The sequence below is a fragment of the Eretmochelys imbricata genome, chromosome 11 (genome assembly GCF_965152235.1).
Source record: "Eretmochelys imbricata isolate rEreImb1 chromosome 11, rEreImb1.hap1, whole genome shotgun sequence".
Taxonomy (NCBI): Eukaryota; Metazoa; Chordata; order Testudines; family Cheloniidae; genus Eretmochelys; species Eretmochelys imbricata.
In genome coordinates, this window is record NC_135582.1 from 81,864,058 (window position 1) to 81,891,088 (window position 27,031).

At 48.8% G+C, this 27,031-nt stretch overlaps 1 protein-coding gene across 1 annotated transcript in view; it reads left to right on the forward strand.

Moving 5' to 3' along the window:
- The window catches only part of C11H21orf58 (chromosome 11 C21orf58 homolog), a 39,180-nt gene extending 24,249 nt beyond the window's left edge, over positions 1 to 14,931 (forward strand). The window contains exons 5-8 of the mRNA XM_077829489.1: positions 2,940 to 3,054; positions 7,690 to 7,829; positions 14,005 to 14,243; positions 14,886 to 14,931. Coding sequence (XP_077685615.1) covers positions 2,940 to 3,054; positions 7,690 to 7,829; positions 14,005 to 14,243; positions 14,886 to 14,931 — 540 coding nt within the window. The remainder of the gene's footprint in view (positions 1 to 2,939; positions 3,055 to 7,689; positions 7,830 to 14,004; positions 14,244 to 14,885) is intronic.
- Positions 14,932 to 27,031: the final 12,100 nt, after the last annotated feature.

The following is a 27,031-nucleotide window of genomic DNA, read 5'->3' on the forward strand; positions in this document are numbered from 1 at the left end:
TCTGATTACCCTGTAAGGTATTTACCATCCTGATTTTACAGAGGTGATTCTTTTACTTTTCTTTAATTAAAATTCTTCTTTTAAGAACCTGATTGCTTTTCATTGTTCTTAAGATCCAAGGGTTTGGGTCTGTGTTGACCTATACAAATTGGTGAGGATTTTTATCAAACCTTCCCCAGGAAAGGGGGTGTAGTGCTTGAGGGGGATATTTTGTGGGGGAGACATTTCCAAGTGGGCACTTCCCCTGTTCTTTGTGTAACACTTTGGTGGTAGCAGCTTTTAACCTAAGCTGGTAAGAATAAGCTCAGGGGGTCCTTCATGCAGGTCCCCACATCTGTACCCTAGAGTTCAGAGAAGGGAAGGAACCTTGACAGGAGCATTCTAACCAAGGGACTGAGGACCTTCCAATGATTTGGAAGCAACCAGAGACTTGATTTAAGCCAGCAGTTTATTTCATCACTGCTACAAGCCTGAACCAAGAACTTTGCAATTATTGTATGTATTTGATTCCTTTAACCAGTTTTCATAGAATCATAGAATAACAGAGTTGGAAGGGACCTCTGAAGGCCATCTAGTCCAACCCCCTGCCCAGAGCAGGACCAATCCCAACTAAATCATCCCAGCCAGGGCTTTGTCAAGCCTGACCTTAAAAACTTCTAAGGAAGGGGATTCCACCACCTCCCTAGGTAACGCATTCCTGTGTTTCACCACCCTCCTAGTGAAAAAGTTTTTCCTAATATCCAACCTAAACCTCCCCCACTGCAACTTGAGACCATTATTCCTTGTTCTGTCACCTGGTGTCACTGAGAATAGTCTAGATCCATCCTCTTTGGATCCACCTTTCAGGTAGTTGAAAGCAGCTATCAAATCCCCCCTCATTCTTCTCTTCCTCAGACTAAACAATCCCAGTTCCCTCAGCCTCTCCTCATAACTCATGTGTTCCAGTCCCCTAATCATTTTTGTTGCCCTTCGCTGGACTCTCTCCAATTTGTCCACATCCTTCTTGTAGTGTGGGGCCCAAAACTGGACACAGTACTCCAGATGAGGCCTCACCAATGTCGAATAGAGGGGAACGATCACATCCCTCGATCTGCTTGCAATGCCCCTACTTATACACCCCAAAATGCCATTGGCCTTCTTGGCAACAAGAGCACACTGTTGACTCATATCCAGCTTCTCATCCACTGTAACCCCTAGGTCCTTTTCTGCAGAACTGCTGCCTAGCCATTCGATCCCTAGTCTGTAGCGGTGCATTGGATTTTTCCGTCCTAAGTGCAGGACTCTGCACTTGTCCTTGTTGAACCCCATCAGATTTCTTTTGGCCCAATCCTCCAATTTGTCTAGGTCCCTCTGTATCCTATCCCTACCCTCCAGCGTATCTACCACTCCTCCCAGTTTAGTGTCATCTGCAAACTTGCTGAGGGTGCAATCCACACCATCCTCTAGATCATTAATGAAGATATTGAACAAAACCGGCCCCAGGACCGACCCTTGAGGCACTCCGCTAGATACCGGCTGCCAGCTAGACATGGAGCCATTGATCACTACCCATTGAGCCTGACAATCTAGCCAACTTTCTACCCACCTTGTAGTGTATCCATCCAGCCCATACTTCTTTAACTTGCTGACAAGAATACTGTGGGAGACCATGTCAAAAGCTTTGCTAAAGTCGAGGAATAACACGTCCACCGCTTTCCCTTCATCCACAGAACCAGTTATCTCATCATAGAAAGCAATTAGTCAGGCATGACTTGCCCTTGGTGAATCCATGCTGACTGTTCCTGATCACTTTCCTCTCGTCTAAGTGCTTCAGAATTGATTCCTTGAGGACCTGCTCCATGATTTTTCCAGGGACTGAGGTGAGGCTGACCGGCCTGTAGTTCTCAGGATCCTCCTCCTTCCCTTTTTTAAAGATGGGCACTACATTAGCCTTTTTCCAATCTTCCGGGACTTCCCCCGATCGCCATGAGTTTTCAAAGATAAAGGCCAATGGCCAATTTTAACACTCACCTTTTCTTCTTTTTTTTATAGGCTATGTTTACACTATCGCGGTAAGTCGACTTACACTACACAACTCCAGCTACGTGAATAACGTAGCTGGAGTCAATGTATCTTAGGTCGAGTTACCGCGGGGTCTACACTGCGGGGAGTCAACGGGAGAAAATCTCCCGTCGACTTACCTTACTCTTCTTGTTGGGGGTAGAGTACGGGGGTCAACTGGAGAGCAATCTGCAGTCAATTTGGCGGGACTTTACTAGACCTGCTAAATCGACTGCCGGTGGATCGATCTCAGAGTGTTGATCCCCTCTGTAGTGTGAACCTGCCCATAAATAAACCTTTAGATATTAGATACTAAAGGATTGGCAATGGCATGATTATCAGGTAAGATCTGAGTTGTATATATCTGAGTTGATCCTTTGGGATCAGAAGAACCTTTCATTTGATGAAATTGGTTGTAAAGAACTGCTCATCTTAAAGTCTAGTGTTTTTGGTGGTGATACAAGGACTGGAATGCCTAAGGAAACCGCTGTTCTGACTTCTTGTTAGCCAATGTGGTGAAACAGGAATTTAGTTTTGTTGCTGGTATGGTATATCTTATGGGAGAATAACCACCAGTTTGGGCAGGGAGGGGGGCGGGGGGTGTCTGCTCTATTTCTCAGCTGTTTGTCCTGAATTTGGTATTCTCAGTCGTGACTCACAAAGTCATGATTACAACTTCACTTGACCCATCTTGCATAAAACGTATCTTAGTTGTGTCATATTCTTATCATAAGCATATCTCTGCGACGAATATGGGGCATGGGGTCACCTGCGGGTATCATGTGTGGCTCAGCTGTGAAGCATGCAGGGCATCAGAAAATGAAACGCAGTAGCCCAGAGAGCCCAGGATTGCAGGCAGACGGCAACCCTGACTCCTCTTGTTTTCCTCTTGTTCCTAGATGCCTCAGCAACCTGCAACCATCATCCAACAGTTACCTCAGCAGCCACCTCTCATCACACAGATCCCACCTCCACAGCCCCTCCCGGCCCCCCGCTCTGGAAGCATTAAGGAAGGTAAGCGTCAGCCACCCCAACATGCGGGGTCATTCTCCTGCTTTCCCGAGCTCCCTCTGATCTCGGAGCAGTGAAAGTATCACTGTGGTGACATGAGACAGCACTCAAGTTACCTTGTGACCTAGCACAACCAGGCTGTCAATGCAATTACTGATCTTGCCAATCAAATATCTGGGCCCTCTGACGTGGGAACTTAGAATAACTTTAGTGCTGCTGGGCACTTTATCTTGCAACAGACAGAGAGGCAAAAACCAGGTTAAGCAGTGGAGAGGGTTTGGGGGAAGTAGAACAGCACAAGGGAAGATACTGGTTAAATATTAACAAGGACGTTTGCAGCTAAAACTTTACAAACAACTCATAATGCCAAAATGAGCAAATGGGGTTTTTGTACCCACTGTCCATTCTCCTTAGTACTATATAAGCGTTTATTTTAAAATGTGTAGGAATGGCCTGTCGTTGGAAACAAGAGGGGGCAGCTGAATGCGCTACCCTGCGTGCACATAAACAAATTTGTTTTGTGTTTCTAAACAGAAGTGAGCAAGGTCCAGGAATAGCACATGGAGCTAATATCTGGGCTTTCTTTTTGAATGGGGTTTCCTGGTACTGCAGGGAAATGAAAAAATCCGAGAGCAACTCCACAGTCCATTGCTTGGGGATTTAATAAAGTCTCTGGTTTATTTGAATCAATTTATTTTCTAAAACAAAATGGACCACATTTATGTCTGACCACCCTGAAGTTGAATGCAGTGTTCCTGTAGCCATATCGGTCCCAGGATATTAGAGAGACAAGATGGGTGAGGGAATAGCTTTGATTGGACCAACAGAGCTCTGTGGGGCTCAGTTGGTCCAATCAAAGCTATTCCCTCACCCATCTTGTCTCTCTATTCCCTGAAGATGATGCATTTACACCAGGGACGAATTTGGCTCAATGTGTCCAGTTAAATGAAAAACCTGGTTACTTTAATTGTTTTTGTGTTGTGGTTGAATTGGTTCTGGTGCCAAGATACCAGGGTGATTGGCTCAAGGTGGATATATGCACTCTAGATGCATTTTTAAAGCCACATGGAAAGAAATTTCAGGGTGACAGTTTAATGTCTCTTCAAGCTGGGGAACAAATGTTAAACAAACATTTAAAAAGTTTTTTCCCTAAAATTTCTGGTCATGTTTTCTGATTATAGAAGCCCTAGCTGATTAACAGTTTGTCCCTCAGCAGCTTTCCCTGTGTGATCTTGCAGTGAAGGGATGATGCTGACTTTGAGGCCTCTCAATCATTTTCATGGCAGCAAACGAAGGTCCCAGACACAGGCCTGCACTGCAGCTGTGCGTCGCGCAGTGGTTTGGGCTCCAGGGAGGAGTAGGTGCAGACCGTCTTTCACTTTCAGTTTGTGTGGGTTCTCACTAGAGCACCAGAAATGGTTTGCCTTAACCAGCAAAATTCCCCACAACGTCAGCTCATGTTTGAGCAACGTCTGGGACGTAGCCATGCCGGCTGGGCTCTCGTTCGTTCCTGCAAACGGCCCACAAGGAGCTTTTTGTGAAACATTTTCTCTACCTGGCTTCCCCCAGAATTGGGCAGGCTTCAGCTGGCGGCATGAGGCTGGTTTCTTTGGATAGGTCACTCAGTGGAAAGCATGTAGTATCCTCCTGTGCCCTGGTTGGCTGTGGTTGTGCTCTGTGGCCAGCGGGGCTAGCCCAGCCCAGCAGAAGCTGTTGTCCGGGAGTTTCTCAGACTGACCTCTCTAATTCAGCTGGAAAAACAAAGAACAGAGCACACTGTCCCAGTCCCCATGGCTGCATCAATCTTGTACCTCCCACAGTTACCCTGCGTGTTGGGAATGCTCTCATGGTTCAAATGGGCAGGAATCCAGTGACACTGAACTGTGAATGTGGGTTGGTGACATGTTTCAGCCATAGGCAAACCAGGTGTTTGAACGGGAACCTTGTGGGATTTTCTGGCCTGTAAAGCCGTACAAACTGGTTCCTACGCAAAGACTTGTGATGAGCCTCTTTGGACCTGCATGTGCAGGGTTTTGGTCAGCTAAGGTCTGCCCCTTCTCAATCCATCTCCATTTGAGAGTCTGGACAAGCCCAAACCAGTGAGGCTTGCCTTAGTTTGGGTCACAAACACGTAGCGAGGGCTTCTTTGCAGAGACAGGGAAAAGCTAAGCTGGGCTAAGAGCCTGAACACTCTCATTCAGCCCTAGGTATCTGCCATAAATGGCAGTCACTGGCCAAGGAGATAGTGGTGTCTATTAACATTCTCCTCCTCCAAGTGTGAAAGGCCCTTTCAAGATCTCCTTTCAGCTGCGTTCCCTAAGTCAGAGCTGTCTGGGCGCTCTGCTAAGAATCTGACCCAGGGAAGAAAGGTAAGCAGCAGGATACGGACCCTGGACTTCAGGAAAGCAGACTTCGACTCCCTCAGGGAACGGATGGCCAGGATCCCCTGGGGGACTAACTTGAAGGGGAAAGGAGTCCAGGAGAGCTGGCTGTATTTCAAGGAATCCCTGTTGAGGTTACAGGGACAAACCATCCCAATGAGTCGAAAGAATAGTAAATATGGCAGGCGACCAGCTTGGCTTAACGGTGAAATCCTAGCGGATCTTAAACATAAAAAAGAAGCTTACAAGAAGTGGAAGGTTGGACATATGACCAGGGAAAAGTATAAAAATATTGCTCGGGCATGTAGGAATGAAATTAGGAGGGCCAAATCGCACCTGGAGCTGCAGCTAGCGAGAGATGTCAAGAGTAACAAGAAGGGTTTCTTCAGGTATGTTGGCAACAAGAAGAAAGCCAAGGAAAGTGTGGGCCCCTTACTGAATGAGGGAGGCAACCTAGTGACAGAGGATGTGGAAAAAGCTAATGTACTCAATGCTTTTTTTGCCTCTGTTTTCACTAACAAGGTCAGCTCCCAGACTGCTACGCTGGGCATCACAAAATGGGGAAGAGATGGCCAGCCCTCTGTGGAGAAAGAGGTGGTTAGGGACTATTTAGAAAAGCTGGACGTGCACAACTCCATGGGGCCGGATGAGTTGCATCCAAGAGTGCTGAAGGAATTGGCGGCTGTGATTGCAGAGCCATCGGCCATTATCTTTGAAAACTCGTGGCGAACCGGGGAAGTCCCGGATGACTGGAAAAAGGCTAATGTAGTGCCAATCTTTAAAAAAGGGAAGAAGGAGGATCCTGGGAACTACAGGCCAGTCAGCCTCACCTCAGTCCCTGGAAAAATCATGGAGCAGGTCCTCAAAGAGTCAATCTTGAAGTACTTGCATGAGAGGAAAGTGATCAGGAACAGCCAGCATGGATTCACCAAGGGAAGGTCATGCCTGACTAATCTAATCGCCTTTTATCATGAGATTACTGGTTCTGTGGATGAAGGGAAAGCAGTTGATGTATTGTTTCTTGACTTTAGCAAAGCTTTTGACACGGTCTCCCACAGTATTCTTGTCAGCAAGTTAAGGAAGTATGGGCTGGATGAATGCACTATAGGGTGGGTAGAAAGCTGGCTAGATTGTCGGGCTCAACGGGTAGTCATCAATGGCTCCATGTCTAGTTGGCAGCCGGTGTCAAGTGGAGTGCCCCAGGGGTCAGTCCTGGGGCCGGTTTTGTTCAATATCTTCATAAATGATCTGGAGGATGGTGTGGATTGCACTCTCAGCAAATTTGCGGACGATACTAAACTGGGAGGAGTGGTAGATACGCTGGAGGGGAGGGATAGGATACAGAAGGACCTAGACAAATTGGAGGATTGGGCCAAAAGAAATCTGATGAGGTTCAATAAGGATAAGTGCAGGGTCCTGCACTTAGGACGGAAGAATCCAATGCACCGCTACAGACTAGGGACCGAATGGCTAGGCAGCAGTTCTGCGGAAAAGGACCTAGGGGTGACAGTAGACGAGAAGCTGGATATGAGTCAGCAGTGTGCCCTTGTTGCCAAGAAGGCCAATGGCATTTTGGGATGTATAAGTAGGGGCATAGCGAGCAGATCGAGGGACGTGATCGTCCCCCTCTATTCGACATTGGTGAGGCCTCATCTGGAGTACTGTGTCCAGTTTTGGGCCCCACACTACAAGAAGGATGTGGATAAATTGGAGAGAGTCCAGCGAAGGGCAACAAAAATGATTAGGGGTCTAGAACACATGACTTATGAGGAGAGGCTGAGGGAGCTGGGATTGTTTAGCCTGCAGAAGAGAAGAATGAGGGGGGATTTGATAGCTGCTTTCAACTACCTGAAAGGGGGTTCCAAAGAGGATGGCTCTAGACTGTTCTCAATGGTAGCAGATGACAGAACGAGGAGTAATGGCCTCAAGTTGCAGTGGGGGAGGTTTAGATTGGATATTAGGAAAAGCTTTTTCACTAAGAGGGTGGTGAAACACTGGAATGCGTTGCCTAGGGAGGTGGTGGAATCTCCTTCCTTGGAAGTTTTTAAGGTCAGGCTTGACAAAGCCCTGGCTGGGATGATTTAACTGGGAATTGGTCCTGCTTCGAGCAGGGGGTTGGACTAGATGACCTTCTGGGGTCCCTTCCAACCCTGATATTCTATGATTCTATGATTCTATGACCCACTGAGATGCCCTTTGCCCTCTGTCTCTCACTGGCAATGCTGTCCTTTTCTCCTTGGAATTTGTCCGTTCCCAGACATGGTGGAGATGATGTTGATGCAGAACGCTCAGATGCACCAGATCATTATGCAGAACATGATGCTGAAAGCTCTGCCACCGATGGCATTCTCACAGCCCAGTGGGACCGGGCCTCCCTCGCTGCAGCACACCCAGCAGGTAACGACATTCACCCCTACAAAGAGACGCTGGGGCAGGAGAGGGGGGGCTGATCGCCACATGCCGGGGCAGGGCCTGGGGAGCACGTTTTGAATATTTGGGCCAGAATGTGGTTTCAGAACCCATTGCCCATGGATGCGTGTCCTAGGGCACTGCACACACTGGCTGGTCTATGGGATGAGCTCAGGCTGGATGGCGTCTTCTGGAGCTGAACCCCCGCACATGTCTCCTGACTCTGCCTAGGGTGATGGAGGGGTTCAGCTGCTATGCCACCTCTGGATAGGGCGTACAGGGTATGCCCCCCTGTCCACAGCAGGCCAGCTCTGCTCTGCCACAACCTCACCTGCTCTCTGCCCAGCGCTGGCCTCGTACAGGCCTGGGGCCAGGCTGTGTTTGGCAACGTGCAGGCTGCTGCTGCAGTCCCGCGGGCTGGGCACACTCCAGCCCTAAGAGCGTAGCTGAACTGCATGTTTCACATAAGAAAACATTGTCATCCAGGGAAGAGCCCACTTCCCAGATGCCCACATGGTGACTGGGAACCTGGGATTCTGCCGTAGGCTGGGGCAGACACACTTGCATTTACATTCATGGGTATATTTTTATGGGCCTTCCATTTCCTGAAAGCTTATTTTGATGGAACCTGTAATTGGTAAAGTCTGGCTTGGTGCTTTGCGATGGGCTGGAATGGATGTGATGGTGGGGCCCAGAGACCCCAGTCAGGATCAGGGCCCTGCGTACTCCGAGCTGGGCACACCCACACGTGTAGAGACAGAAGAATTTCCAACAGCACCTAAGGGCCAGATTTGTAAAGATTTGTCTAACTCCCACTGAAATCAACAGGAGTCAGGTGCCTTCATACCCTTAAACTCTGGCCCTAAGTGACTTAGGAGCCTCAGTCTCATTGAAAGTCAATGGGAGTTAGGCTCCTAGGCTCATCTGAAAATCCCCCTAGGTGCCTCTCTGCATCTTTAGGCACCTAAATCCCTTTACAAATCTGGCTCTAAGTGCCTAAGGCCCAGATTATTAAAGGTATCTAGACACCTAACTCCCATTGAACTCAGTGGTGAAGTTAGGTACCTAAATCCTTTTGCCTAAAATGCACCTAAGATTGAAATGTTACACAGGAACCTAAAAAGAAAAGGAGTACTTGTGGCACCTTAGAGACTAACGAATTTATTTGAGCATGAGCCTTCGTAGGCTCATGCTCAAATAAATTCGTTAGTCTCTAAGTTATAAATAACGAATTTATTTGAGCATGAGCCTTCGTGAGCCACAGCTCACTTCATCAGATGCATACCGTGGAAACTGCAGCAGACTCTATATATACACAGAGAATATATATTCTCTGTGTATATATAGAGTCTGCTGCAGTTTCCACGGTATGCATCTGATGAAGTGAGCTGTGGCTCACGAAGGCTCATGCTCAAATAAATTGGTTAGTCTCTAAGGTGCCACAAGTACTCCTTTTCTTTTTGCGAATACAGACTAACACGGCTGTTACTCTGAAACAGGAACCTAAGTCACTGAGGTGTGTTTGAAAATGTTACCCAGCCCCTGCCCGGAGGGGTTTCCAATCTAAGCAGGAAGGGCAGTTAATTTGGGAGTTCCCCTGGATGCCTCACGCTGTGCTGAGATGCCCTGGGGTTCCCTCCCCATTTCACACCTGCATGCATGCCAGGGCCTTTTCTTTTCTCTGTGCGCACAGACCAGAAAGTACTCTGGTTCCTGGCCTCACTCAGGTGTGATGCTCTCGGGCCCCCTTGTGTTAAGACTATCCCCACCACACATCTGAGCTTGTAACAGTCACCCGGCTCGTAAAACCTGCGCTGGGTGCTATTTCCAGCTCCGACAGCTGGCTTACACAACCCAACCCCCTAGCGTTCCCAGGGCTCTGGTAGGAAACACAACACCCTTCTCTACCTGATCATCTTTGGCTGTGGTGGGCGGAGCTGGCATTTGCTGCACCGGTTCAGGCCACTTCTCTACACCAGACATACTCCAGTGTTTAAGAGCAGCTGTCGGCTCCTGTTTCAGGACAAGCTCTGCAGCAGCCACTGCCAACTGGCAGAGTATTGCACAAAGGGAAGCATGAATCTTCTCCGCTGTGCCTGCTCTCAGCCAGGTTTGTGATGGAGTGGCATTTGCACCGCACCCCAGAGCCGTGCGCAGTGTGAGCGGGGCCGGGGAGGGCGGGAACACCTGTGCTCATAGGGACACACATGAGGAGAATCAGGGTGCTCATAGGACACTGCAGCACTGTCTTAAAGGGAGAGTAGTGCACGACCAGCGTCCCAGCCCTGCCAGAGGGATTCCCAGCCTGCCTCGCAGACACACTTTCTGCCCTGCTTTATACTCTCCTCACTCCAGTTTTGGTGGCTTTAACGTCCCAGGTGAATAGTCTCGTCCACATTGAACGGAAAGGCAGAGCCTTGTTTAATGCGGTGCCTGACACTGCAGGAGGGGAGAGCAAACAGCCTAATTGCAGGCTAAAGGAAATGAGACGAGTAAAGGATCACGAGCCTGCACCTAAGAGCCAAGGAACAAGCAGAGCTGCCCTCTCGTTCTTTACATCCCATGGCAAGGCCAGTTGCTTTGCCCTGGCCGTTCCCGAGGTGGGGAAGTGTGAGTGGAGCCGGAGTGTGAGTAGGTCTGCACTGCAGTTAGACACCCATGGCTGGCCCGTGGCCACTGACATGGGCTCATGGGGCTGTTGAATTGGGTTTACATGTTCAAGTGCAGGCTGGAGCACAAGCTCTGGAACCCCCCCAAGGGGGTAGATCCCAGACACCAGCCTCACCCCGAATGTCTACAGTGCAGTTAAAAAGCCCCGTAGCCTGAGCTCCTTAACCCAGGTCAGCTGACATGGGCCAGCCGCTGTTGTCTAATCATAGAATATCAGGGTTGGAAGGGACCTCAGGAGGTCATCTAGTCCAACCCCCTGCTCAAAGCAGGACCGATCCCCAATTAAATCATCCCAGCCAGGGTTTTGTCAAGCCTGACCTTAAAAACTTCTAAGGAAGGAGATTCCACCACCTCCCTAGGTAACGCATTCCAGTGTTTCACCACTCTCCTAGTGAAAACGTTTTTCCTAATAGCCAACCTAAATCTCCCCCGCTGCAACTTCAGACCATTACTCCTTGTCCTGACATCTGCTACCACTGAGAATAGTCTAGATCCATCTTCTTTGGAACCACCTTTCAGGTAGTTGAAAGCAGCTATCAAATCCTGCCTCGTTCTTCTCTTCTGCAGACTAAACAATCCCAGTTCCCTCAGCCTCTCTTCATAACTCATGTGTTCCAGTCCCCTAATCATTTTTGTTGCCCTCCAACTGCCTGTCAATTCCAATTTGAGTCTCTCCAATTTTTCCACATCCTTCTTGTAGTGTGGGGCCCAAAACTGGACACAGTACTCCAGATGAGGCCTCAACAATGTCGAATAGAGGGGAACGATCACGTCCCTCGATCTGCTGACAATGCCCCTACTTATACATCCCAAAATGCCATTGGCCGCCTTGGCTACAAGGGCACACTGTTGATTCATATCCAGCTTCTCGTCCACTGTAACCCCTAGGTCCTTTCCTGCAGAACTGCTGCCTAGCCATTCAGTCCCTAGTCTGTAGCGGTGCATGGGATTCTTCTATCCTAAGTGCAAGACTCTGCACTTGTCCTTGTTGAACCTCATCAGATTTCTTTTGGCCCAATCCTCCAATTTGTCTAGGTCCCTCTGTATCCTGTCCCTACCCTCCAGCATATCTACCACTCCTCCCAGTTTAGTGTCGGCTGCAAACTTGCTGAGGGTGCAATCCACACCATCCTCTAGATCATTAATGAAGATATTGAACAAAACCGGCCCCAGGACCGACCCTTGAGGTACTCCGCTAGATACCGGCTGCCAACTAGACATGGAGCCATTGATCACTACCTGTTGAGCCCGATAATCTAGCCAATTTTCTACCCATCTTATAGTGCATTCATCCAGCCCATACTTCTTTAACTTGCTGGCAAGAATACTGTGGGAGACAGTGTCAAAAGCTTTGCTAAAGTCAAGGAACACCACATCCACTGCTTTCCCTTCATCCACAGAACCAGTTATCTCATCATAGAAGGCAATTAGATTAGTCAGGCATGACTTTCCCTTGGTGAATCCATGCTGACTGTTCCTGATCACTTTCCTCTCGTCTAAGTGCTTCAGAATTGATTTCTTGAGGACCTGCTCCATGATTTTTCCAGGGACTGAGGTGAGGCTGACTGGCCTGTAGTTCCCAGGATCCTCCTTCTTCCCTTTTTTAAAGATGGGCACTACATTAGCCTTTTTGCAGTCATCCAGGACTTCTCCGGATCACCATGAGTTTTCAAAGATAATGGACAATGGCTCTGCAATCACATCTGCCAACTCCTTTAGCACTCTCGGATGCAGTGCATTCGGCTCCATGGCCTTGTGCTCGTCCAGCTTTTCTAAATAGTCCCAAACCACTTCTTTCTCCACAGAGGGTTGGTCACCTCCTCCCCATGCTGTGCTGCCCAGTGCAGTAGTCTGGGAGCTGACCTTGTTCATGAAGACAGAGGCAAAAAAAGCATTGAGTACATTAGCTTTTTCCACATCCTGTGTCACTAGGTTGCCTCCCTCATTCAGTAAGGGGCCCACACTTTCCTTGGCTTTCTTCTTATTGCCAACATACCTGAAGAAACCCTTCTTGTTACTCTTAATAGCTCTTGCTAGCTGCAACTCCAGGTGGGATTTGGCCCTCCTGATTTCACTCCTGCAGGCCCGAGCAATATTTTTATACTCATCCCTGGTCATTTATCCAATCTTCCACTTCTTGTAAGCTTCTTTTTTGTGTTTAAGATCAGCAAGGATTTCACTGTTAAGCCAAGCTGGCCGCCTGCCATATTTACTATTCTTTCTACACATCGGGATGGTTTGCCCCTGTAACGTCAATAAGGATTCTTTAAAATACAGCCAGCTCTCCTGGACTTCTTTCCCCTTCATGTTATTCTCCCAGGGGATCTTGCCCATCAGTTCCCTGAGGGAGTCAAAGTCTGCTTTTCTGAAGTCCAGGGTCCGTATTCTGCTGCTTTCCTTTCTTCCTTGTGTCAGGATCCTGAACTTGACCATCTCATGGTCACTGCCTCCCAGGTTCCCATCCACTTTTGCTTCCCCTACTAATTCTTCCCGGTTTGTGAGCAGCAGGTCAAGAAGAGCTCTGCCCCTAGTTGATTCCTCCAGCACTTGCACCAGGAAATTGTCCCCTACATTTTCCAAAAACTTCCTGGATTGTCTGTGCACCGCTGTATTGCTCTCCCAGCAGATATCATGGTGATTGAAGTCTCCCATGAGAACCAGGGCATGCGACCTAGTAGCTTCTGCGAGTTGCCAGAAGAAAGCCTCGTCCACCTCATCCCCCTGGTCCGGTGGTCTATAGCAGACTCCCACCATGGCATTGCCCTTGGTGCTCACACTTCTAAACTTAATCCAGAGACTCTCAGGTTTTTTTGCAGTTTCATACCAGAGCTCTGAGCAGTCATACTGCTCCCTTACATACAGTGCAAGTCCCCCACCTTTTCTGCCCTGCCTGTCCTTCCTGAACAGCTTATATCCATCCATGACAGTACTCCAGTCATGTGAGTTATCCCACCAAGTCTCTGTTATTTCAATCACATCATAATCCTTGACTGTGCCAGGACTTCCACTTCTCCCTGCTTGTTTCCCAGGCTTCTTGCATTTGTGTATAGGCACTTGAGATAACTCGCTGATTGTCCCGCTTTCTCCGTATGAGGCAGGAGCCCTCCCCTCTCACATGCTCCTGCTCGTGCTTCCTCCCGGTATCCCACTTCCCCACTTACCTCAGGGCTTTGGTCTCCTTTCCCCGGTGAACCTAGTTTAAAGCCCTCCTCACTAGGTTAACCAGCCTGCTCGCGAAGATGCTCTTTCCTCGCTTCGTTAGGTGGAGCCTAATTGCAGGGTCGACAGAGCCTGGCTGTCTCGATGGGACCCAGCCACCCATGCAGTTGTTGTTGTACTGTAGTCCGTGTAGCTGGGCCTTGGGCCCAGGACAAGGGACTGCTCTTTTCAAGAGTGCTCCAAGCTGGCACTGCGTTGGTGAGGAACAGACCATTGTGCTCACCTGCCATATGGATACAAATTTAACAAATTACCCGTTTTCCTTTAAATTGAGGATCCCCAGTTTGCTGCTCCAGTTGTTGTGAAAGCAGAAAAACCAAGGCCATCAGCGGTGCATCATCACCACCATTACCCTTCCCCAGGAGTGCAGGCCATTCCTTCTCAGCCGCCCCCGGTTGGCTACTCCATGTGGCCCCCCATGATGTCATCCAGCCTCATGGGACAGACTGGAGGATTCCCATCCACTGTGCATCACATGACTGGCCCAACTAGCACCTTCCCTGCAATGCACACGTAAGTAAATAAGCTGCCCCGCCAGGAGCTGTTGTAGTCCCTTTCCTCCTGCCACCTTGGGGTGGCTAAGCGGGCTCACAGGAGGCCAGAGCAGCAGACGCCCTGAGGTCTGACTTACCGTTGGTTTCTGACTACAGCACAGTTTGCAAACTGCTTTGCAAACTGAGTTTAAGTGACAGCAAGAGTACTGTGGCAATGGGAGAGACTCTGCGATAGGAACTAACCCTCACTGACTGCTGCTCAAATGGGAGTGTCACACAAGAGCTACAACCCCGACACTGGAAAGGGTGATTGGTATACTATCCCCGTGGAAACGCCAGCTGGAAGATCCCAACTGCTTTTTGGAACAAGTAGCAGGGACGTTGTTCTGTGGCTCCTGGGCCTCCATGAGAACTCAGCAGAGCCCTTTATAACCCAAGAATGCCCAGCTGAATGAAAGCGTCCACTGTAATCTAACTTGGGTTAATAGTGCCCTCAGGCGTGATGTCCCTAAAACACCAGAGAAACAGTCAAAGGTTTATGAACAAGACTATACACTACGGCAAATATTTATTGACCAGGAAGAAGAAGAATTTATTCCTGGAATAAAGCTGAGCTCTTGGTATACACCCATGTTTCTAACTGGTTTTTTCTTTTTCTAAGTGTAGTAACCGATGGACTCCTCCGCAGCCTGCCCCCGGGTTTGTAGACTCCTCAAGCCTGTAGCAAAGGTAACCAATCAGCTCAGCTCTTTCTTCCCCCGTGCACCTCTGCCCTGTGTGCTCCCTGCTCTCCCACAGCTTCTCTTGACTGGGATATTGCCAATTGCAGTACAGTCTGCTGGGGCTGGCTTTTGGTTGTGACCAAATCTCCCCTGGGGAGACTGTTTTTGCACAGTCCTCAGTGTCCTTTCAACCTGGCCATTATTAGCCAGCCAGTTCCTTGGGAGTGTCACGGTCTGAGCAGGCCGTGAGGAGGAATCTGAAGACACAGGTGGATCATCATGTCATGGCAATGGGCAACTACACTGAGAGAATTTGGCCCAGTAGCTGAGGGGTTTGTCGCATGGCATTGTTGTTGCTTTCATTTGAAACTTGCATTTGTTTCGGCGCCATTTCTCTGACGTTACAGCTTGGAAATGCTTTGTAAACAAAGTACCAGAGGCAGAGGCTGCCCCTTGGAATGTAGTGAGGGCAGGGATGGACAGGGTCTGTTTGCATCGGCATTCATCCCACACTGCTCACAGTGGGATCTGAGCTTGGGACCACAGCCCAGGAGAGGGTTAGCGAAACAGATCACAGCATGTTGAACACTCTTAACCCTGTTGCTGGACAGAGTGCTGCAGGGTAGAAGAACTAGTCTCTGAGAGTGAAACACCACGTGGCGCGGGGCATCTGTAAGTCTCAGTGAAGTCCATGTGAGTTGCTAGTGTTCACCCGGCTCTGTGCATCCAGCCTGGGAAGATTTGGGCCACACCCTTTGAAAAGGATTTTCCCCTTTGTCTCTAAAGTTCCCTCTCTAGCCAAGGGTCCTGTGCCCCATGCCCTTGGCACCATCATTTTATAGTTACACTAAGCATATGCAATGGGCTAGCATCATACACTTTACAGCCATTTCTTTCTGTTGCAGGTGGCTGGTGAGTGGACATGGACTGTCTGCATCACCCATGCACGTGGAGCATAGCATCACTGGAGACGACTTTTAGAGAGCTCCTAACAGATTCTGGCTGACAGGAATCTGCTGTATAAATAGTCACATGACATTAGTGGAGCTGATAACCAAGGGAGAGATGGCAGAATGGTGTAATAAACTGTGGAAATGCAAAAAAAAAACAAAACAAAAAACACATTGTTACCTCTTCTGGCTCTGGGCAGTTAACCAAACCTTTGGGGCCCTGAGGCGGTTCCATTAGGAGGAGCAATGGATGATAGTCAGCTATTTCTTTGATGCAATCCTGGTTATTTACGAAGAATGTGAATAAAGTCCTAAATTCCTAGAACACAAGAGGACGCAAACAACAGGAGACAGTTTCTTTGCTCACAATTCTAAGCTTCTATTAGTCAGCCCTTGACCCAAAAGCTCTTAGGGCTCGTCTCTTCTGCAGTCAGGAGGTGTAATCGCAGCAGGTGTAGGCAACCAAACTTGCTTTGATGTTGCTGGTGTGAATAACAATAGCAATGAAGCCACAGCAGACAGAAGGTGGCAGCCACTCAGGTGTGCACCCGGGGTCAGGGTCGGGCAGGGCTAGCCCATGCAGCTGGCCGGGCTGCCATAGCTTCACCGCTATTGTTACTCAAGCCATGGGTACACGTGCTGCCAATCGCAGCGTAGACACGCCCTTCACTTTTCCTCAGGGTCATGCTACCAGTGACTCGGAGGCTGGGTCTGGTGCTTCCTCACTGCTTTCTCTGTCTCCTTTCGTGGTGTTTCTCCTGCTTTTCTCTCACTCTTCCCCCCAGATCTACCAGAACAGTACCCAGGAAAAGTACCTCTGCCCACTTACTTCAGATTCCTGAGTGGCCTTCCATGTGCCTCTGTTCTGACTGCAGACCCCTGTTGTTCCAGCTCCCTGGTTCCATGCAGTCGCTCAATGGATTCTTACAACTAGCTTAAATGAAGGGCAAAGGCTACACCCCTCCCCAGTTTCACAGAGGTAGAACCCAACCCATAGCAGTATCATTGCCTTCAGCCACCTCACCAGTGTCCCCGAGTTCATCCATTTAACCTGTGTCCTGTCAGTCGTTCCAGCCCCCTTACCAGCTACAACACAGCCACAACTGTTCAAAAATCAAAACCAAACTCACAAAAAGCCCTTTCTCCCCCACCCCCCAATCCCATAGGCCTGAAGTGCAGAGTGAGTCTGGGCCACCAACAGGGTTTATGTCCAATGCGGAATTTTTAGTGCTCAGTAGCAAGGTCCAGACAGCCAGTTACCATACAGCAGGCTACTGCATGGTAGATTTACAGCCCAGCTTGCCACGGCTAAGTCTGTATAAACAAGCCCCTCCTTTCCTAGGTGATTCAGGGACTAGAATACCGACAGTGGCCATGCCTGGTGGGGGAAGGAGAGTGCAGATGTGGATCAGGAGTCACAAAAGAAGCTGTATTTCTTGTTCTTTAATATAAATGCACAGAACTGTGTAGCATTCAGTAACAGGCATTTATTAGCCTTGCAATACACATCTTATTTCAGGCCTCCAGAATTCCCTTTTTCCTCAGCATAGCTGTGTCCACCAACAGGTCTCAGATCATAGAATATCAGGGTTGGAAGGGACCTCAGGAGGTCATCTAGTCCAACCCCCTGCTCAAAAGCAGGACCCATACCCAATTAAATCATCCCAGCCAGGGCTTTGTCAAGCCTGACCTTAAAAACGTCTAAGGAAGGAGATTCCACCACCTCCCTAGGCAACGCATTCCAGTGTTTCACCACCCTCCTAGTGAAAAAGTTTTTCTAATATCCAACCTGAACCTCCCCCACTGCAACTTGAGACCATTACTCCTTGTCCTGTCCTCTTCCACCACTGAGAATAGTCTAGAACCATCCTCTCTGGAACCACCTCTCAGGTAGTTGAAAGCAGCTATCAAATCCCCCCTCATTCTTCTCTTCTGCAGACTAAACAATCCCAGTTCCCTCAGCCTCTCCTCATAACTCATGTGTTCCAGACCCCTAATCATTTTTGTTGCCCTTCGCTGGACTCTCTCCAATTTATCCACATCCTTCTTATAGTGTGGGGCCCAAAACTGGACACAGTACTCCAGATGAGGCCTCACCAATGTCGAATAGAAGGGGACGATCACGTCCCTCGATCTGCTCGCTATGCCCCTACTTATACATCCCAAAATGCCATTGACCTTCTTGGCAACAAGGGCACACTGCTGACTCATATCCAGCTTCTCGTCCACTGTCACCCCTAGGTCCTTTTCCGCAGAACTGCTGCTTAGCCATTTGGTCCCTAGTCTGTAGCTGTGCATTGGGTTCTTCCGTCCTAAGTGCAGGACCCTGCACTTATCCTTATTGAACCTCATCAGATTTCTTTTGGCCCAATCCTCCGATTTGTCTAGGTCCCTCTGTATCATATCCCTGCCCTCCAGCGTATCTACCACTCCTCCCAGTTTAGTATCATCCGCAAATTTGCTGAGAGTGCAATCCACACCATCCTCCAGATCATTTATGAAGATATTGAACAAAACCGGCCCCAGGACCAACCCCTGGGGCACTCCACTTGACACCGGCTGCCAACTAGACATGGAGCCATTGATCACTACCCGTTGAGCCCGACAGATCCTTCCATTTCTCTTCTAAATGACAGGTTTGCTGCAGCCTCCTGCTCAAAGGCACTTCCTTGAAGTTCTAACCTTCTTCCCCAGGAGGGCTACATACAGCGATTCCTTCTACCTGGTGTTACCCAGTGTTTTTTCTTGGATAATATTACGGAAGTTGTTTAAGTCGACCAGGCATTTCTCCCCCACTTGTTTCATTGTTCCACGAACTTTTACCCATACAGTCAAGGTCAATTCTGGTAAATTCTTTTCTGAGAGTTCAAGAGGATTCTCCTGGAACCTGCAGGAATTTCATCTTCTTCAGTTGTATTTTGAGAATTGTCAAGGTTTTGTCCTTGTCCATCAATTCTCATATGGCAACCTGCAATTTTGAGTTCATCCTGTCTCTCTCTCTCTCTTTCCATTGTCTCTTCAAATGTCCCTGAGAAGACTCACTTTGTGGTTTTGGTTGAGTTATCTCTTCTTCACTATCTTCTGTGCTCTGAATTATGTCCAGCGCAGAATAATGGATCCTTCCTTTTATTTATTATCCTTCCTTTCCTCCTTATTTTTCAAATATTTTTTCCATGGGAAGCAGCTTTTCACACTTTTTTGCAGCTGTTCCAGTTCCTTTTCTTCTGGTTTTTCTGTAATTTGCCCAAGATGGTTTCAGAGAGCTTCTTCTACCTAGGCCAGGAGTATCCATAAGGGTGGGCATTTCTGAACTGTAGATAATAAATTGCTTTGTCCTGTTTTTATGCTGGAGCCATCTGATGCCTGTGAAGGAGACTGGTCTGAGGTTAACTGATTCAGCTTTCCAACACTGGAGTTGACACTTTCTACTAGTGTTACAATGAAATAAAAATGGAACATCACAGCAAGGTACCTACAGAACTGTCTTTGACTTGAGACAAGTATCTACAATTTATGACTAAGTGAGATGACAAAGTCCTCCAGGAAGGTAATCTGTGAAATTCAAGTCCTTCCAGAGCTGTTACAAAGAGGAGTGTAACAGGGTTCACAATCCCCCCTTCTTCCTGGGGCCTGCTCACTCTCCCCAGTAAGACTCAGCGAGGTTTCAGGGTTGTGAAACACCTGTGTCTTTATTTACTTAAGGTTGTCCCTCCACCAGCGTCCATCTATTTACAAGCTTGACAGGTTTAGTCATCTCCTTTACAGGCAGCGTTGGCCTTCAGCTAAGAGGCCTCTAGTTCCCCCCCTGGCTGCCCCCTGCCTCCCTCCCAGCCTTTATAGCCCTTGGCTTCTCAGGCCAGCAGGCATTGCCAATCCTCAGTCTGGCATCAGGCCTTTTCCATCAGCCGCGATCTGTTTCCCCTGATTGGAGCTGACTGGGCCAGGGCTAATTAAGTGCTTTTGCACCAGCACCCTGCTACAAGGAGGGAAGCTACAGTGGGAGGCAATCTGCAAATGGGGTGTTTAGTCCATCTTACCCTGAACTGCCTTCAATAGTTGGGAAGCTAAATTTGGCACAGTTAGAAGGACCTACATCATTTGGGAAAAAAAAGACTTCGTAGGCAGGGCCACATTTTCCAATGCATTTTAGGTCTGCAGTAAGGGTCGCTTAGGTGTGCAACTGCCTGCTTGTGGGAAACTCTGGCACCTATTTTTGAAAATGTAATTCCAGATGAAAAATGAACTGTACTCTAATCGTATCTCCACAGAGGCACCTTGTTCATGAGGCGTCTACCCAGGGGATTTTCAGTAACGGATATAACGCCCCTTAGATTGCTTGGGTAACCTTTCCCTCCCCCTATCTTTTCACTGACTTCACTACAATTTCTAACTAACGCTACAAGCATTCGGAACGGACTTTGTTCCTGTCTATCTGCAAACATAGACAGAGTAGGGCCAACCATGGGTTTACCACGGGAAACAAAGCAGGTTTCTAGTTTATTCAAAACATGCACAACCAAAGTAAAAGTTTTACTGTATCTTCCACCTGTGTTGATTGTGAATTTCTGGACCCCAGTTCTTCTGCAGACGCATCACTAATAGTTTTAAACAATGCCACAAATCAGCACATTTGGCCTACATGGCCATCCAGTGTCTTCTTCATTTCACCAAATAGAATAAATATTCCACAAATTAAACTCCATACCTGACATGGTGACAGAGTGTGGTAAGCTTCCCAGGACTAATTAACTCGACAACTTTATCACTGTATTGACAAGTCACTCTAGATTTGTGTTTCTCAAAACATTTCTGTCTACAGGACAGTCTCCAAAAGATAACTAGTGACATGGACACAATGCTTATTAATGGTTTATAGAAGGAGGTGGAAAAGAAACGTGTAGATGGACATTGCCTTGGTGTTCAGAGATTACACATCACGGATATGAAAAGAAGCGTGAGCACCACATCACAGATTATCATAGTTGGTTCTATCTAATTCATCACAGGACTTCTTAGGATGACAACCGGAGAGCCCAGACTTTCCCTTGACTAAAGCAATAGAACCTATCCAACCGCTTAGGGTGATCTGCCCACAGCACATATTGGCCCTTGGGCTATTAGGACTATATTGAATGAACTGCCCTTTTAGGTGATGTTCCTGTGATCCTTCTCAGTGCATCATTCAGAAGTCTGTGCTCTGGATATTGGAGGCCAATGTTCCCCAACTGTTGTCTTATAGCTACTCTCCCCTGCTAGAGCCATTGACGAGCATTCATCTTAGCTATGGTTTGAATCACTGCATTCATATGCAGTAATCTTCAAACATAAGTCAAGCTCTGCATACATGTAGTCCACATCTTTTATTGCACAATTTTAAAAAAAAGGGTCTCATTTTTAAGTCTGACTTACCATTGTTTGGAGATACTGTTCTGACTAGACATTCTCCACCGAGAAGGATGTAAGTAACAGAATCGGTTTGAAAACAGAAAACCCAGAGATGCAACAGACATATTGCATAACCTTTATACAGATTGTGAAGGTGATGTGGCTGTGAGACACACCTGCACTCGGGTCATCTGGGCTATATTGGCTGGGTTCCTGTCACCCTTCCATGTGCATCTCACTGGAAACAGTGCTCTGGCTCTTGGAAGAGGTCCTTTCCCTGATAGAGGAGTACAACTCTTCGGGGTTTCTCCCTCTTGAGCCTGCACCCTGTGTTTAGGCTGGTATAATAAAGAATCTTCCATGACTTCTTTTGCTGGATCACCCAAGTGTCTTTATTTACAGTGTTCATGCAGTTCCCAGATCCCACAACAGCTAGTGCCCCATAGACCCTCCCCAGGGTCTCCTGGCTTTTAAGGCTTCCTTCTTTGGTGAGGAGACAGTGATACCACCCTCCTGTCTCCTCCCAGGTTAGCCCCCCCACTGAGGTTTGCCCAGGGCTTTTATGCCTTCTCATGCCTCAGCCCAGCTGTCACTACTTAGCTCAGCATGTTCCTCTGAGCCAGCCCTCCTTACGGCTTGCAGCTGGGCTCCCTGCTGAGTACCTGTATTTCTATACCTGGCCTCCTGGCCAGAGAGCAGGCTGCAGCCAGCATTTTAGCAGGGCCTTAAAGGGGTTTACCCCGCCCTGCCCTAGTATCCTGACACATGGTTCCCAGGCGAGAACCATCGGCTTCCCCTGAAGAAGTATCATTCATAAGCGCAATATTATTTTTACTAACTGCACTCTCAAAAGGTAGAACAGGGATACGGTCAGTTCATCACAAATTCCAAGTGAAGAGAGCTGAACTGCACCTACACAGATAATCACAGCATTCCAAATCTCTTCACACACTATCGAAAGGGCATTTCATCATTTGCAGTTCTGGTTTACTGTTGTTTGGAGACACTCTTCTGACATCACACAGAAGCGGAGGATATGTGATGAGGAGATGAAAACGGAAAGTCTAGAGACGCATGGACCATATTGTAGGGCTTGTGCAGAATGCGTGGGTCATAGGCCTGGGCTTTTGCTTTTCCTAGTGAGTGCTTGACCCTGGCTCTGCCCCGAGCCCCAACCCCACTCCATTGCCCCCCCATCCCCTTTAACTTGCTCCTCTCAGCCCTGGTCTACACTAGGACTTTAGGTCGAATTTAGCAGCGCTAAATTGATGTAAACCTGCACCCGTCCACACGATGAAGCCCTTCATTTCGACTTAAAGGGCTCTTAAAATCAATTTCCTTACTCCACCCCTGACAAGTGGATTAGCGCTTAAATCGGCCTTGCCGGGTTGAATTTGGGGTACTGTGGACACAATTCGACGGTATTGGCCTCCGGGAGCTATCCCAGAGTGCTCCATTGTGACCGCTCTGGACAGCACTCTCAACTCAGATGCACTGGCCAGGTAGACAGGAAAAGAACCGCGAACTTTTGAATCTCATTTCCTGTTTGGCCAGTGTGGCAAGCTGCAGGTGACCCTGCTGAGCTCATCAGCAGAGGTGACCATGATGGAGTCCCAGAATCGCAAAAGAGCTCCAGCACGGACTGAACGGGAGGTACGGGATCTGATTGCTGTATGGGGAGAGGAATCCGTGCTATCAGAACTCCGTTCCAGTTTTCGAAATGCCAAAACCTTTGTCAAAATCTCCCAGGGCATGAAGGACAGAGGCCATAACAGGGACCCGAAGCAGTGCTGCGTGAAACTTAAGGAGCTGAGGCAAGCCTACCAGAAAACCAGAGAGGCGAACGGCCGCTCCGGGTCAGAGCCCCAAACATGCCACTTCTATGATGAGCTGCATGCCATTTTAGGGGGTTCAGCCACCACTACCCCAGCCGTGTTGTTTAACTCCTTCAATGGAGATGGAGGCAACACGGAAGCAGGTTTTGGGGACGAAGAAGATGATGATGATGATGAGGTTGTAGATAAGTCACAGCAAGCAAGCGGAGAAACCGGTGTTCCCGACAGCCAGGAACTGTTTCTCACCCTGGACCTGGAGCCAGTACCCCCCGAACCCACCCAAGGCTGCCTCCTGGACCCGGCAGGCAGAGAAGGGACCTCCAGTGAGTGTGCCTTTTAAGATACTATACATGGTTTAAAAGCAAGCATGTGAAAGGATTAATTTGCCCTGGCATTTGCGGCTCTCCTGGATGTACTCCCAAAGCCTTTGCGAAAGGTTTCTGGGGAGGGCAGCCTTATTGCGTCCTCCATGGTAGGACACTTTACCACTCCAGGCCAGTAACACGTACTCGGGAATCATTGTAGAACAAAGCATTGCAGTGTATGTTTGCTGGCGTTCAAACAACATCCATTCTTTATCTCTCTGTGTTATCCTCAGGAGAGTGAGATATCATTCATGGTCACCTGGTTGAAATAGGGTGCTTTTCTTCAGGGGACACTCAGAGGAGCCCGTTCCTGCTGGGCTGTTTGCCTGCGGCTGAACAGAAATGTTCCCCGCTGTTAGCCACCGGGAGGGGGGAGGGTTGAGGGGGTAGCCACGCGGTGGGGGGAGGCAAAATGCGACCTTGTAACGAAAGCACATGTGCTATGTATGTAATGTTAACAGCAAGGTTTACCCTGAAAGAGTGTAGCCACTGTTTTATAAAATGTGTCTTTTTAAATACTGCTGTCCCTTTTTTTTTCTCCACCAGCTGCATGTGTTTCAATGATCACAGGATCTTCTCCTTCCCAGAGGCTAGTGAAGATTAGAAAGAAAAAAAAACGCACTCGTGATGAAATGTTCTCTGAGCTCATGCTGTCCTCCCACACTGACAGAGCACAGACGAATGCGTGGAGGCAAATAATGTCAGAGTGCAGGAAAGCACAAAATGACCGGGAGGAGAGGTGGCGGGCTGAAGAGAGTAAGTGGCGGGCTGAAGACAGGGCTGAAGCTCAAATGTGGTGGCAGCGTGATGAGAGGAGGCAGGATTCAATGCTGAGGCTGCTGGAGGACCAAACCAGTATGCTCCAGTGTATGGTTGAGCTGCAGCAAAGGCAGCTGGAGCACAGACTGCCGCTACAGCCCCTGTGTAACCAACCGCCCTCCTCCCCAAGTTCCATAGCCTCCACACCCAGACGCCCAGGAACGCGGTGTGGGGGGCCACCGGCCAACCAGCCACTCCACCCCAGAGGATTGCCCAAAAAACAGAAGGCTGGCATTCAATAAATTTTAAAGTTGTAAACTTTTAAAGTGCTGTGTGGCATTTTCCTTGCCTCCTCCACCACCCCTCCTGGGCTACCTTGGTTGTCATCCCCCTATTTTTGTGATGAATGAATAAAGAATGCATGAATGTGAAGCAACAATGACTTTATTGCCTCTGCAAGCGGTGATTGAAGGGAGGAGGGGAGGGTGGTTAGCTTACAGGGAAGTAGAGTGAACCAAGGGGCGGGGGGGTTCATCAAGGAGAAACAAACAGAACTTTCACACCGTAGCCTGTCCAGTCATGAAACTGGTTTTCAAAGCTTCACTGATGCATACCGGGCCCTCCTGTGCTCTTCTAACCGCCCTGGTGTCTGGCTGCACGTAACAAGCAGCCAGGCGATTTGCCTCAACCTCCCACCCTGCCATAAACGTCTCCCCCTTACTCTCAGATATTGTGGAGCGCACAGCAAGCAGTAATAACAGTGGGAATATTGGTTTCGCTGAGGTCTAAGCGAGTCAGTAAACTGCGCCAGCGCGCCTTTAAACCTCCAAATGCACATTCTACCACCATTCTGCACTTGCTCAGCCTGTAGTTGAACAACTCCTGACTACTGTCCAGGCTGCCTGTGTACGGCTTCATGAGCTATGGCATTAAGGATAACTATAGGCATTTCAACATCCCCAACAGTTATTTTCTGGTCTGGGAATTAAAGTCCCTTCCTGCAGCTTTTGAAACAGACCAGAGTTCCTGAAGATGCGAGCATCATGTACCTTTCCCGGCCATCCCACGTTGATGTTGGTGAAACGTCCCTTGTGATCCACCAGAGCTTGCAGCACTATTGCAGTTTATGTACTCGTCGGCTTGATGCTCCGGTGCCAAGATAGAGATATGGGTTCCGTCTATGGCCCCACCACAGTTAGGGAATGCCATTGCAGCAAAGCCATCTGCTATGACCTGCATATTTCCCAGGGTCACTACCCTTGATATCAGCAGATCTTTGATTGCATGGGCTACTTGCATCACAGCAGCCCCCACAGTAGATTTGCCCACTCCAAATTGATTCCCAACTGACCGGTAGCTGTCTGGCGTTGCAAGCTTCCACAGGGCTATCGCCACTCACTTCTCAACTGTGAGGGCTACTCTCATCTTGGTATTCATGCGCTTCAGGGCAGGGGAAAGCAAGTCACAAAGTTCCATGAAAGTGCCCTTATGCATGCGAAAGTTTCACAGCCACTGGGAATCGTCCCAGACCTGCAACACTATGCGGTCCCACCAGTCTGTGCTTGTTTCCTGAGCCAAGAATCGGCGTTCCACAGCATAAACCTGCCCCATTAGCACCATGATGCATGCATTGGCAGGGCCCATGCTTTCAGAGAAATCTGTGTCCATGTCCTGATCACTCACGTGACCGCGCTGACGTCGCCTCCTCACCCGGTATCGCTCTGCCAGGTTCTGGTGCTGCATATACTGCTGGATAATGCGTGTGGTGTTTGATGTGCTCCTAATTGCCAAAGTGAGCTGAGCGGCCTCCATGCTTGCCTTGGTATGGTGTCCGCACAGAAAAAAGGCGCGGAATGATTGTCTGCCGTTGCTCTGACGGAGGGAGGGGCGACTGACGACATGGCTTACAGGGTTGGCTTACAGGGAATTAAAATCAACAAAGGGGGTGGCTTTACATCAAGGAGTATTTCAGGCAGGACTTCACGGAGGGTTCCAATAAGAAATGGTGCACCTAAGTAATTGTTCTTATTGGAACAAGCAGGTTGGTCTGGCCTCTGATTGATACATGGCTAGATTTACATCGCTGCACCTTCTCTGTGAGTGACTGCAGTGTGACCTAGAGGAATGAGTCCCCTAGACGGGGGGGGGGGGGGGGGGGCGGGAAGCAAATGAGTACAAAACAAATCTGGTCTATTTCTTGTTTTGATACACTCCATCTATCTTTTACATCTTTGGCTGGCAGCAGACGGTGCAGAAGGACTGCTAGCCATCCTCATCTCATGGCTGCTCGGCAGAAGATGGTACAATAGGACTGCTAGCCATCCTCATCTCTTGCCTGCCCGGCAGAAGACGGTACAATACGACTGCTAGCAATCCATATCGCCTGCCTGCTCACCATAAGATGGTTCAATAGGACTGACTGCAGGACTAAAGAGAATGACCTGGTCAAGTCACTTCTAATGTAGTCCCTGCACCCATGTGTGCCCAGGAGCACCTCGGACATGACGATGACGGCTACCAGTCCTATTGCACCGTCTGCTGCCACAAGGCAATGGGTTGCTGCTGCTGTGTAGCAATGCCGTACCGCGTCTGCCAGCACCCAGGAGACATACGGTGACAGTGAGCTGAGCGGCTCCAGGCTTGCCGTGGTATGGCGTCTGCACAGGTAACTCAAGAAAAAAGGCGCAAAACGATTGTCTGCTGCTGCTTTCATGGAGGGAGGGAACGGGGGCCTGACGATATGTACCCAGAACCACCCGCGACAATGTTTTAGCCCCATCAGGCATTGGGA